Source organism: Rhineura floridana, chromosome 1, assembly GCF_030035675.1.
Source record: "Rhineura floridana isolate rRhiFlo1 chromosome 1, rRhiFlo1.hap2, whole genome shotgun sequence".
Taxonomy (NCBI): domain Eukaryota; kingdom Metazoa; phylum Chordata; class Lepidosauria; order Squamata; family Rhineuridae; genus Rhineura; species Rhineura floridana.
The window spans coordinates 29798460-29813281 of NC_084480.1; the positions used below are offsets into that span (position 1 = coordinate 29798460).

At 42.0% G+C, this 14822-nt stretch overlaps 1 protein-coding gene across 1 annotated transcript in view; it reads right to left on the reverse strand.

Moving 5' to 3' along the window:
• Positions 1-7832: 7832 nt before the first annotated feature.
• Positions 7833-14822, reverse strand: part of OXCT1 (3-oxoacid CoA-transferase 1) — a 78950-nt gene continuing 71960 nt past the window's right edge. Inside the window, exon 17 of the mRNA XM_061617185.1 lies at positions 7833-11878. Coding sequence (XP_061473169.1) covers positions 11843-11878 — 36 coding nt within the window. The 3' untranslated portion in view covers positions 7833-11842. The remainder of the gene's footprint in view (positions 11879-14822) is intronic.

Consider the following 14822-nt stretch of genomic DNA (forward strand, 5'->3'; position numbering starts at 1 on the left):
AACTACAAAAAGAACTGGCCAAGTGCTTAGTCCAATGGGATCTTGTCTGGAACCTCTGGAGGATGCTGCAATTGAAATGAGTAACAATATGATTAGCAGCCAAGGACACACAAGTGTGTGTTCTACAGAGAACACACGCTTCTTTACATTTTATCATTCCTCACCTTGCTGGCTTAGTCTTCCCAATGAAAATCAACTGGTATTCATGTCTGTGTTTTGCAGCTTCCCGAGCAGTGAGCATTTGAATTGGCATCATCAGGCTATGGGTAATTATGCAGCTATGAAAATATTACCATGTTTTGAACTGCTTGGGAGCTACTTAGACTGGAAGCATCCAAAATTATTATTATTATTATTATTTATTAAATTTATTAGTCGCCCATCTGGCTGGCTGTCCAGCCACTCTGGGTGACGTACAAAGTAAAAACATACAAATACATTAAAACATTAAAAATCTCAACAATAATAATAAAACCTATCCCACCCCAAAAGCCTTCTTGAAAAGCCAGGTCTTCAAAGCCCGGCGGAAGCTCATCATAGAGGAGGCATGGCGGAGATCATTTTCATCATCAAAAAACGTTACAAATGATGCTGAATGCCAAAATGAGGCAGATGTCAAAAGAAAACTAGTTCTTTTTATTTGTTAGAGGCATGGCTGTTACCTACAGACATCAGAAGCAAGCTGGTAAAGAGGCAGAATTCCGAAGGCAGAGTGCTAGCCTTTTTCCTTGTTATCAAGCCACCCCTACACAATGGGGAAAGGCATGGCTTAGCATGCTCTTAATTTGTTAGCCACCAAGGTAAATGTAGCCCATCAAAAAAAAGATGCTCAACACCGCCTCCCTCCCTTCATTTTTGCAATGGCAGGCTAGCAGCAATAAATAAATAAAATAAAATAAAATAAAAAATCATCAAGCTCCCATTGGGTGCCTTGGACTCAGTAGGTTACAAGTTGCTCAGGCTGTCTTAAACTGTGGTGGGAATATGTATGTATGCACAAGGTATGGAATTCCCATCAGTGACTGCCAGTATGGTCAGTGGTCATGGATTATGGGAGTTGTAGTCCCTATATGTGGTGGGCACCATGTTGGCTGATGTTGGCATAGAATATGCTAAGCTCTGTGGACCAATGACCTGACTTGGAATATGACAGCTTCTTAGGTTGTTGCTAAGATCTTCTTTTATTGCATCAGTTGGGTTAGATGAGGATACTTCAAGGACCATAATTCTGCATTGGGGTGGGGAACTTGTCATCCTTCTCTTGCATCATCCCTGACCATTGGCCATATTGGTAGAGACTGCTGGGAGTCCAGCAATATATGAAGAAGAGCACAGGTTTCCCAGCCCTGTTTTAAATAGGGAGCCCATTTAATTTTTTTTTTCAGAATTTCTCCCTGTAATAGGATTTTGGAGGTGTTCTAAAATCTTTCCACCAAAAAACAGACACTAGCTTCTTATGAAGAGAGCCAACCGTGCAAATCACAAACCAAATTGGGCCAATTCATATCCTGTCCAAATTGGGTTGAAGCACCTACAAATCCCTATAGAGAAGATCTGCTAGTCCCAAATCAATTTATAGAGATTTGTACAGATCTGTAGCTCAAAACAGCCTCTAATGAACCCGCACAGGGTATATCTGAAATGGAGCAAGTACACTACCATATAAGGACAACACCAGTGTGGGGAGAGAGGAGGAAGGCTAGAATGCTATCACTCCACCCAACACTCTCCAATCATAGTGTTCAGAAGGGATGAAGTTTTAAAATGCAGGAATCTTTTGTAAGTTCTGTCTTAGAAATGTTTGGTTGAGATTGGGTGGCATTTGTTTAGCTTGTATGTTTTCTATTCTTTTCCAATCAATCCCAGTCCCATCCTTATTTTTATTTTTTTAGTTGTTGTCTATAGTCTGTACTCTGCTAGTGGCAGAACTGTTGCCTCAACAACAACAACGATTTGTTTTTCTCTATAACCCCCCCCCAAAACAAATGGCAGTCAACATCCTCATGGAAATTTAGAGAAAAATGAAGCTGCGTTGTGAAATGAACTGAAGCAGGATGATGAAAATGTCAAGTGCTTATAATTTCTCCACAACTCTAACAAAGTATGGATTACACTTCGACATGATGATCAATAGCGGAGGGAAACAACAGTTCATTTAGCATTATTGGTTGTCAAAGCTTCTCCTTCCTGGTAGCCCTTTAATGTTTATTTCAGTCTATATTGATGTGCCTGGATTACAAGCCTTGAGTTCATTCTACCAAGAATTTCATCTGCTTGAGTAGAGGATCAGTTTCAGAACCTACTAGAATAATATGTAACAACTAAAGGAGGGGTTCGCTAATACCACCAGTTTCCTGAAAAAATAAAGGGAGGAACCATGACAGGGAATCACTGGTGGCTGCAACAACACCATACATTTAAAGCACAAGGCTTCCCTTAGAGAATCCTGGGAACTGTAGCTTATACCCTGACACAGCTACCATTCCCAGCACCCCTAATGAACTACAGTTCTCAGGATTCGGAGTGTGTATGTGTGAGTGTGTGTGCCTTAGATGTTTTTTAAATATATTTGTTTTAATATGTTTTTATATATGTTTTGTTGTAATATTTTTAAAGTATTTTGTTTTTAAGATGTTTTAAAGTGCTTTTAGTGTTTTTGTTTGCTGCCCTGGGTGCCTTCTGGGAGGAAGGGCAGGTATTAAATAAATAAATAAATGGTGTGTTTGCAGCAACAGTCTCCTACAATTCTTAACCATTCTAAAGGTTCCAGTGTGACCACCACAAATTTACTGTGACCAAGAGATACAATTCTACACCGTTACATATGCATGTCCTATTCCAGTTTTCTTATTTTTAATTATTGTTCTGGATAATAAGTGCTGAAGGATAGAGAGGCATAGAGAGATTAAAACAGCAATCTCATACCCACCTTTAGCAGATGTTGGATCAGCAGAAATTCAACAGATGCAGCATTTCTAAACACAGGTGTCCAGTGATCAATAATGCACCTATTAAATTGAGCCTTTTCTCAGCGTTTACAAGTATGGGCACCCTACTAGGAAAAGAAGGTGGTAACCCTAGCATGGAAAAAGCTAAAAGCCAATTCAAGAGTTTATGCAGGTAAAAACTTTGGTAACAGATTTGTGACACAGGTCAGCTGTGAATCAATTTTAAAAATCAAACAAAGGATGAGAGAAATCTGTAACTTTACCTCAAGAAAAAATAAGGCTGCAATCCTATGCACACTCGCCTGGAAGTAAGTTTCATTGAACTCTGAGTAGAAATTCATAGGCTTGCACTGTAAGTCACTGGATCCCTTTTGGGTCCTGTTTTGTTGTGTTGTTTAGTCAGAATTTTGATAGATGCAGCTTGTCAGGCTAAAGTAAAAAAAAGGGTACATGCAAAAACTGTACACAAAATGCTTAACATTAAAGAAGCACCAACCAGTTGCACCTGGTGTCCTGGACTTTTTGTGAAATAGTCTGTTTGGACACAATGGCATCAACGAAGAACTGCCCTTGAATAAGTGACATTAAGATCAAAAGTGATGCAATGCAAGATGAAATGCACTTCTATCAGTCACACCATCATTTTGCACCTGATTTTATTTAGACTTTTTAAATCACCCAGTTCAACTTGAATAATCACAAGAGATTAATGCAAAATGGGTTTTTATGTGACAATGGCAGCCATCAATTGTTTGCTAGAATCTATGAAATTGCTACCATAAAATGAGTTTTCACAGATCTCACTGTTATTAACTAACAAAATTTAGGTAACGTGGCAGCAGACTCAGATCTTCAAATAAGTATACTGACGTAAAATTTCTCTCCGTCAAGGAGAGTCCTCCCCACCCATCCCCATACAGATCCATTAATTCTTCAAGCAACAAGGAGATACTGTCTTCATTGTTGCTAAGAGTCAATTTGGGGCCCTTTTCCTCTGGCAAGATGAGAAACATCTGCTTTATATCCTCCTTATATGTATTTAGAGAACAAATATCTTTCTCTCAATGATTTTCTATTATATGTTGGTTTGTAGTTGGAACAGCATTGTGGTGTTGGTAACCTTGCATGAAAAACCTTTCACTACCAGGGAGCTATTGAAATGAAACTGCTAACTTTTATGCCTCGGGAAGTGTCTTGTTCCTAAAGATCTTTGTAGTGTGTCACTGGCGTTTATGACTTTCTGTAGTTTTCACACTCAGCAGCTTGGATCCCAAACAGCCCTTTGTACAAGGAAACAGACAGCACATAAAGGGCGAGTCTGCCTATTTCCCCTCCCTTGCTGCAGATCCTGTACCACATCATATTCTGATCCATGAATGTCTCCCAATCCTCAAGAATGGTCTTGTGTGTGTGCGCGCGTGTGTGTGCATGTGATTGTAGGGATGGGGAAGAAATTCAGTTCAGTTCACATTTAAAGACGAATCCATCAAATCTGCAGTTTCTGAAACAATATGAGAACTGAAACACAGCCATCCTTCCAAATTCGCTCTTAGCCAAATTTTGTGACGCAGATCTCCAACCAAACGTTTACAACAATGAATACATTAGGGGAAGATGTATGTAAAATGATTGCATCAGTGAAAACAACATACAAAAATGCGTTGTATTAGGAGAAATTGCAGGCAAAAATGTGCACATTAGCCTGAACTGCACACAAAAATGTATTTAGTAGGAGAAATTTGCACTAAAATGCTTAAGCATTTTCATGAGAATCTTTTTAAAAATCAAAAATTGCTGTACAAATGTAGAGAACTTAATATGATTGTTTCACATTCTTCCAGAAAGAACCAAAACTGGCAGATCCTTCAGTTCCCCAGGAAAGCACCATTGACTAAGCAGAATACCTTCAATTCTTTAAATCTAAATATTTCTTTTGACACCTGCAGGCACCATTGTGCCCAACGGTACCTCCTATGGTTCATGTGAAAAGTCTCCGTAAATATGCTCTCAAAAACCCACAATACAGGAAATACTATTTGTTCTGCTCAGTTCCTCTGTGCCCTAGCTCAGCATCTCTGGCATGCCCCCATGGCAGCCATTTTGTGTTATGCCACACCCCCATGGCAGCTATTTTGTGACTGGTGCCCTCGACATCCTCTCAAAATTCCAAATGTGCCCACTGGCTCAAAAGGGTTAGCAATCCCTGCTTTACTTAAACCACACTTGCTAGTAAAACTGCAGAACACAGGAAAATAAATCTATTTCTGAGGGAGTTTTGCACCAGGTTCCCTCCATACCATATTTTATCCCAGAGAGGGGGGGAAATCTGGCAGTTTGAACCACATCCCAGCTGGAATCAGCTGGGATTAGACAAGATGTTTAATATGTAATTTACCTTCCAAAGCTGTGTGTTGTTGCTTTTAACAATAGCAGCCACGAGAAAGGCACAGTTTTTGGGGAGGACTGGCTCACCACCATTTTCCTGCGGAATCCCCCTTGAAGTCACTATATCCCCACCCCATGCATGCCACTGCTGCAAACAGCACCTTCAAGAAAAGGGCAAAAAGCAGCAAGGGAGATATTTTCAGCAGGAAAACCCTCAACCCATGGTTCTACAGATCACCAACGCACACACACCAGGGGTGCTTTCACGCTGCACTTTATTCCGTTATTCTGACAATTTCTTACCTGGTAATTTGCGCATTGTATTTGAGCTTTCACACAACATACCGGGTAGCTCTGGAATTCTGGTGGAATGTAGTGCAAGTGTAGCGCTAATTTCCACAATAAATGATACCAGAAATAATCTGTTAGCAAGGCTGGGAACCCGGAAGATCGCGGGAGTGTTTTGCTAGCTGCTGCTGCTCATGTGACAAGCATCCCAGAATGCAGTGTGTTCCCGCCCTTTAGCCACGCAGGGTTTTTTTTTGCCTGACGAACGTTGTACCAGTATTCTGGCATCAGCGCAGATAGCAGCAGCATTTCCCACACACCCCAGCCTTGATACAACTAAAACAATTGAAGTCAGATCCTAAAGGGAGAGGGCTTGCATGGTGACGGGACAAGATCTTAGACCTCCTACACAGTGGGAAACAGTGTGCATGGGTGAGGAACGAAAACAAGCAGTGTGAAAGACAGTTGCGTGAAATGCCGCTATATCAGCTGAAAAAGTGCTTTTCCTTATCGCAAGAGCTACTGCAGTGTGAAAGGATTTTAGAAATCAGAACAGAAGCGCTACCTTTTTAATCTGTTAAACTAGCGCAATCAGCCCCATGTGTGAAAGCAGCCCAGCTGTCTCTTTTAAAAAAGGCTGGGTGAGACAATGAAGTGGTAAACATATTATTTGGTACGGCTATTATCAATATAATACATCTGTGTTTGACTGCGAGGAAATGAGAGTACGTTCAAATGATATACTGGCTGGCTAAGACAAAAAACAACACCTTGCTCACACACACGATCTACTGCTTGCAATAGCAGTGTATCCCTGGTATAGCAACAGCTGCAATCCTATCCATATTGCATATGCAAAGGGCCGTAGCTCACTGACAGAGCATCTGTTTTGCATGCAGAAGGTCTCGGGTTCAGTCCCCAGCATTTCCAGCTAGAGCTAGGAGAGATCACAGTCTGAAACCCTGGACAGTCTGTGCCAATCAGTGTAGAGCAGTGTTCTTCAATTTTGGTTCCCCAGATGTTGTTGGACTACAACTCCGATCATCTCCAGACAACATGGTCAATGGTCAGGGATGGTGGAGTTGTAGTTCATCAACATCTGGGGACCCAAGGTTGAAGAACACTGGTGTAGGCAATACTGAGCTAGCTGTACTCAGTATAAGGCAGCTTCCTATATTCATACTCAGGAGTAGGCCCCACTGAAATGACTGGGGCTTTGAGCAAACATGCATAGAATTGCCTTGTAACTTACTCAAGATCACCCTCCTCTCTTCTGTGAAGTAAGGGCTAAATTGTGCCTTCTTTTGGAATATAAGCCTGCAGGAACAATAACTGATCCTTTTAGCCACTGTATAGCAACTCTGCTCTCACCAGGTGTTTAATTTATTTATTTATTAAATTTATATCTCGCCCTTTCTCCCAGTAGGAGCCCAGGGTGGCAACAACTCTAAAAACCCTCTAAAACAGCCTTTCCCAACCAGTGTGCCTCCAGATGTTGTTGGACCACAACTCCCATCTTTCCTGACCATTGGCCATGCTGGCTGAGGCTGATGGGAGTTGTGGCCCAACAACATCTGGAGGCACACTGATTGGGAAAGGCTGCTCTAAAACATCATAAAAACAGACTTTAAAATATATATTTTAAAATCTTTAAAAACATCTTTTTTAAAAAAGATTTAAAAACATATTAAAAAGCAATTCCAGCACAGACGCAGACTGGGATAAAGTCTCTACTTAAAAGGCTTACTGAAAGAGGAAGGCCTTCAGCAGGCACAAAAAGCTAACAGAGATGGCACCTCTCTAATATTTAAAGGGAGGGAATTCCAAAGAGGAGGTGCCACTACATTAAAGGTCTGCTTCCTACATTTTGTGGAATGGACCTCCTGTTAAGATGGTATCTGCAGGAGGCCCTCACGTGCAGAGTGTAGTGATCAATTAGGTATATAAAGGGTAAAATGATCTTTCAGATATCCTGGTCCCAGGCTGTACAGGGCTTTGTACACCAAAACCAGAACCTTGAACTTAACCCAGTAGCTAATGGCTAACCAGTGCAATCCTTTCAGCAGCAGGGTGATGCTGCCCAGTGAGCAGTTGCGAACTAAGGCCCATTCAGAGGAGCAGACACTGTAGAGGTTGCAACAGATCACATCTCTTTTTTCAAGAAGTATCCTTAAACATGCTTTCCTTCACAATAGTGACAGTGATACACAATCTTTGTGAGTTTTGTTTTATTGACTGTTTGCAAATACATACAGAAGGTCCAGGCACCGTTTACAGTCCATTCATTAAGGTAGGTCAGCTCTTCACTTTTTTCCATGTCAATGGACAGAACCAAGAGTATGAAGACATACAAAACATGAAAGAAAAGAAAATCTAGCCAAGTGAAGGGGCACATATTTTACATCCAAGAGCATCAGTTCTGTTGTTAGGTACATTTGCACCACCTGAAATTTGGACAGTAAGTGCTGTTTGTCAAAAGAATATCTAATTTCTCACATTGGTCAGCTACATGCCTCTGAGAAGCCCACAACCAGAGCTGGAGGGGGGGGAAAGCTCTTTCCTGCTAAATACCAGGATTTGTTTTGGGGGGGGGAAGGGAGAAAGGTATACTATCTCTGAAGCTGGAGGTTCCATACAGCTATCATGACTAATAGCCATCAATTAACTTCTCCAGGTAATTTGTCTAATCCTCTAGGGCATTAATAACATTACCGTATTATATTATCTTGTGTGAAGAGGTACTTTCTAAAAATCTGTTCAGAATATCATTCATCAATTTCATTGGGTGACCGCAAAGTTCTGATACAACGGGAGATGATGCATCTATTTTTGGCTCATCAAGCATGGTGTCGTACACATCTATCATGCATTCACTAACTGTAGGCATCTTTTCCCCTCAATGCCATGCTCCTCATGCTGTAAATGCTTAACAACCCAAAAGAATGCTACCATCAATACTGTACTAGCCCTCTTACATGCAACCAGAATTCATATACCATGAAGCAGGTTTGTTGTTGGGGCTGCCCTATGAGAACCAACCCCCCCTTTTTTTGCACTGAGCCACAGATCTCCTCCCTATTTCCCTACTATAAGGACCATAGCTCAGTGGTACAGCGTCTGCTTTGCACACAGAAGGCCCCATGTTCAATCCTCAGCATCTTCAGATAGGCCTGGGGAAGATTCGTTGCCTCAAACCCTGAAGAGCCACTGCCGGTCAGTGTAGACAATACTGAGTTAGATGGATCAATAGTCTGACTCGTGCGGCAGCTTTCTATGTTCCTACACTTAATTTCACACACACCACACACACCCCTTCGATTACATGTGGCTGGGCACATTACAAAGCACAGGGCACAGTCACCTTAAGTTGTGCAGAGGCATCTATACTTTAGCATAATCAAATTTTATGCAAATGTGTGTCATGGGCCTATGCCTCCCTTAAATACTTAGCAGCATCCCTGCCGTGAAGGAGAAATGAAAAAATTCTCGCTTCTCGTTTTTCACAGAAACTCAGGCAGCTGCCTTAACAGTCCATTTAGCTCAGCATTGTCTAAACTGGCACTTAAACTCACCAAGGTTTCAGACAGGGAGTCTTTCTCAGTCCTACCTGGAGATGCCAGGGGGTGAATGCAAAGCAGGTGTTCTACCACTAAGCTCCAGTCCTTCAAAGCTTGTCATGATCACTACCAAATTTGTGTATTTCAGTGCTTTTTTGGGGGGGGGGGGAGGATGCCAGACATGCATCTAACCACCAAAAAAAGTGGGTATCAGCTACCGAGAAGCCAAGTGGATTTGTTTGCCCTGTTCATAGTCACATGAAACGATGGCAGGGCAGGGGCAGATATCAATATGATCTTGGGTCATTCAGCGGTGAAAGAAGATCAATATCCTCCCTTAGTTTTAAGGCTCCTGAAGAACAGAACAGTAGCTCGGTATTTGCTCGGAAAGTAACAATATTGGAAGCCATACTCCGGTAGGGTTGCAAAGCCCTGAAGTGTTAATTCTGGAAGAGCTGATGGTGTCTGGTAATGGTGATTAGAGATGGAGGGTCAGAATGGATTAAGGGATGGAAGTCTGAACTTCTGCAGGGAACTACGGAGTTAGTACAGCACCATGGCTGTACTCTTAGAAGGAAAAAGCAGGGGATCATCAATAAAGGATGCCATCCCTGCTCCTTTGTGGTTCCCCACCACCGCCAAAGTTTTGCCAAGATAAGTCAGGGGTGGAGACTGAACTTTCTGAGGACACCTGCATGCATGCAGCATGACACCACCAATGTCTCCTGGGATGGAGCTGAACACCAGCACATGGAACCCTATGAACATTCCTCTAAGTTGCTCAGGAATGGCATCTTAGCCACACAACAATCCTTGAGGTAGGATAAGCTGAGACTGTCTCACCCAAGACCACCCAATGAGCTCAATGGCTAAATAGGGATTTGAAACGAAGTCTCCCGTGTTGAAACCTCTACCATATTCGCTTTATATGCCTCTCCTCAAATAGTATTTTTTAAAATAACCTTTACTGATCAAGTGTCAGATAGATAATCACAGCCCAGTTTGTACACTTCCACCATCTTTGGAGTGGGAGAGGGTGGGGAAAGGTCCAGCCTTTTGGAACTGCCCAGGGCAAAAAAAAGAGAGAAATATGACCTGCTACTGTTTCAAAGTACAGAGGAAAAGGTCCAATTTCAGGTGGCATAATTACTTACAACATATAAATGGCACAGGGGTTGCAGTAAAAAGGCCCTACCTTGCTCCCACTAATGTCATTAGAAATTTGTGCGAATGATTCATTGTTAAAATGGAAAGGCAGAATCCAGACATTAGCTGTAGATATGCAACTTTGTATGCATTTATTAAGAAGTCAGTAAAAAAAATTAACCACAAGAGAATGACAGCAGCTTCCTTTTCAACAGAACTTCCATTAACCGAAAGATAGTCAATTCACCGTATGTTTCCTATGCAATCTAGGGCTGTCTATATTCAGAACATAAATAATCAAAACCACATGCCAAGGTAACCCAAATTTTGAATAAAGAGCAGCTGAATTCTGTGGCCTGCACAATTCATGTCAATTAAACAAATCTCTGGCTGTTTTCTTTGCAAAAAGTATTCTGCTAGACATTTTTTTTATTTCTACCTTGCAACTTCAACATAAAAGTGCTCTCAATGCCGCTCATGAGGAAAGGTAAGGAGTTCATGCAGAGCACAGAAGTCTCATCCCTTTACTGCTGAAAATCTCAAAAGCAAATTCTGTCCTTGGTTTCTGAGATTTTAGCAGACTTTCAAGCCTATCTTTGCACCTGAAAACTAGAAACATGGTGGTTTAACAAAATGATGACTTTTGATTACAGAATATAAACAGCCCTATAAGTAGCCTTTTAGCTTTTTGAACGTCTCGAAATACAACTCCTGAATATCTAAACTTGTGATTATTTACATGTTTGAAGATCAACATGTTGTTCTGTACCTTGTGTGTGCACGCAGTTGCAGCCTACTACATAGGCAGTTGCACATTAACATGGTCTGTGCATGAAAATGACCTCTGCCTTCATACAAAGTTAAAGTATTATGATCATATCTGCAAGAAATTGGCCACGTTTGATCATATATCGACTTAGGCAGAGGTATGCATGAGCCTTTTGCCTGCACGTGTGCCCCATTTCCTCCTCCCTTCCTCCACTGCAGCAAAGCAGGAACCATCTAGTTAACCAGTCTTCTGTTTTGTCCAAACCAGGAAACTATGGTTATCAGCTTTGGAACTAGCCAGGATCTTAAACAGTGTTCTGAAGTTGTTTGAATATCCTTGCTTGCTCACACACACAAAAAGGAAACTTTGGTTAAACTAGAGACTTTCTGGATTATGTGGGGCTTGAACTAAGAAAGGAATAAAGGAGTCGTAAGCTCATGTGTATCTCAGCTTAGTAAACCAACGTATGATCATTGGAACCAGGCTATTGTCTTTTGCCATTGTTTATCAGCAGTCAAACCTGCAGTATGATATTATAAATATCTAAGTACCAGATAGGATTTATTTTTGGAAACTTTACTGTTATGTGTGAACAAACATTTACATAGTTCTAGTTACATAGTCAGCCTGAATGCTAACTACCAAAGAATCTACTTACAAAGACCTCTTTAAAATGCATAATTGCAAAACAGATATTTGATTCCCCTTCACTGGAAGCATGGAAGTTAATCCCAGTTTACTTCTCAGGTCTAAATCTGCTTCATTGGTGTGAGGTTTGGCGAAACCTAGTGATAAAGAAAAAAAATTAATAGGCAAATATAGTCTTGGTGCCATATGAAGTAGCTAGTAGTAATGCTACCTATTACTATACCGGTCATGAACATGGTACATACCAGGGACATAAACAAAATATAGGAACACAGAAAAGGATAGGAAAGGGCCGTGGCACAGTGGCAGAGCATCTCTTTTGCATGCCAAAGGTTCCAGGTTCAATCCCCAGCATCTCCAGGTGGGACTGGGAAAGATTCCTATCCAAAACTCTGCTGCCAGTCAGTGTAGACAACACTGAGCAAGATGGATCAATGGTCTGACTCGGTATAAGACAGGTTCCCATATTCCTAGGCCTCTGCCTCCTGCAGTTCCCAATCTCAGTTTCACCAGTGAAAGAAAGAAGAGAGATCGGGGGGATGGAAAGGAAACGTAAGGCAACAAGGTATGGATGTGAGCGTGTTTGTGAGCTGTTGTTGTACAGTGGCTATGACTGACTTATGAACCAGAAAGTGCTCAGTTCAAAAGTCATCCCTGCCATAAGAACACAAGAGCTCAAACAAGTCTGGCATTTTGTTCTCACTGTAATCGACCTGATGCATGCGAGAAGTTCACAAACAGGACATGTGCACAATAGTACTCTCCTGGTCATAATCTCCAGCAAGTGTATTCGAAGGCCTACTGCCGCTGATCCTGGAGGTAATACAGCCATCATGAATTCTCCTCCAAGAATTTCCCTAATACCATTTTAAAGCCATCCAAGTTGGTGGCCAACACTACATTGTGGCAACGAATTTCATAGTTTAACTGGCTGATGAGTGAAGGAGTACTTCCTTTTGTCTGTCCTGAATCTCTCAACATTCAGTTTCATTGGATGACCCTGGCTCTAAAATTACAAGAGAGGGAGAAAAACTTCTCTCCATGGATTTTTTTCCATCCACTGTTAGAGTGGCATGTAAATACCAAATACATGAAAATGTAAAACAATAGTTTTGTTAGCCAGAAACATATTGATAAGGGGCCAAGGAGAATTAACCAATAGAACAGCAGTATGTGACTATGTCTAATTGAAGTAATTCAATGAGAACAATTCACAAAAAAGAAAATGCAGTTCTGCTGCAGTGTTCCTGGTATCTTCTCTGCCAACCTGGTAAACGGAGACAAGCTGCGTATTTTTGTTAGAAGATCAGCAATTTCATATTTGAGTTCTTCAAGAACTCTTGGATAGATGGAATCTGGATCTGGTGTTCTGTCAGTTTTTATTTTGTCAATAAGACCTAAAACTTCATCTCTTGTCACAACCATTTGCCTCAGTTCCTCAGACTCCTTTCCTGTTAAAGTATGTTCAGGTACAGGGATCTGCCCTCTATGTCCTGCTGTGAAGACTGATGCAAAGAACTCATTCAGCTTCCCTGAAATCTCAATTTCCTCCTTCAGCACGCCTTTCACTTTCTCGTCATCCAAAGGCTCAACCACCTCTTTAGCTGGTCTCCTGCTACTAATGTGTTTAGAGAATTCTTTGTTGTTAGTCTTTATGTTTTTAGTAAGGTGCTTCTCAATTTTTTTCTTTTCTTTTATTGTCTCCTTGCATATATTTTGCCAACATTTGTGTCCCTTTTTCTTCTCTTCATTTGGACAACACTTCCATTTTCTAAAAAGACGTTTCTTGCTTCTAATAGCTTCTTTGACTCTGCTCATTAACTATGAGAACATCTGCATTTGGGAGAGATTTGTTTGTTTCATTTGTTTGTTTGTTTCATTTATAGACCGCCCATAGCGAGTGGCTCTCTGGGCGGTGTACAAAAAGGTTAAAATACAAAATATCAACAATAAAATCAGACAACAAACAATAAACACAAGCAGCAACTAAAGAAAAAAAGAAAAAATTTAAATTATAACATAAACGCTTAAAATGCCTGGGAGCATAGCCAGGTCTTAACCTGGCGCCGAAAAGATAGAAGCGTAGGCGCCAGGCGTACTTCTTCGGGGAGGCTGTTCCACAGTTCGGGGGCCACTACAGAAAAGGCCCTAGATCGAGTAACTGTCCTCCGGGCTTCTTGATGGGTTGGTACCCGGAGGAGGGCCTTAGATGCTGAGCGAAGTGACCGGGTAGGTTCATAGTGGGAGAGGCGTTCCACAAGATATTGCGGTCCCACGCCGTGTAAGGCTTTATAGGTCAAAACCTGCACCATGAACCTGGCTCGGAAACAAATAGGTAGCCAGTGCAAACGGGCCAGAACAGGTGTTATATGCGCTGACCGGCTGGTCCTCGTCAGCAGTCTGGCTGCTGCGTTTTGCACTAGCTGAAGCTTCCGAACTGTCTTCAAGGGCAGCCCTACATAGAGCGCATTACAGTAATCCAGCCTAGAAGTTACCAGAGCATGAACAACTGAGGCGAGGTCATCCCTGTCCAGATAGGGGCGTAGCTGGGCTACCAACCGAAGGTGGTAGAACGCATTCCTTGCCACCGAGGCCACTTGCGCCTCAAGAGACAAGGAAGGATCGAAAAGAACTCCCAGACTACGAACCTGTTCCTTCAAGGGGAGTGTGACCCCATCTAGAACAGGGTGAACATCCACCATCTGGGCAGGGGAGGCACTCACCAACAGTGTCTCAGTCTTGTCTGGATTGAGTCTCAGTTTATTAGCTCTCATCCAGTCCATTATCGCGGTCAGGCAATGATTCAGCACATCCACAGACTCACCTGTAGAAGATGAAAAGGAGAAATAGAGCTGTGTGTCATCAGTGTACTGGTGGCAACGCACTCCAAAACTCCTGATGACGGCACCCAGAGGCTGCATGTAGATGTTAAAAAGCATGGGGAACAAAATCGACCCCTGAGGGACTCCACAATGGAGAGTCCAAGGTGTCGAGCAATGTTCCCCAAGTACTACCTTCTGACAACGATCCGCCAAGTAAGAGCGGAACCACTGCCAAGCAGTGCCTCCAACTCCCAACTCC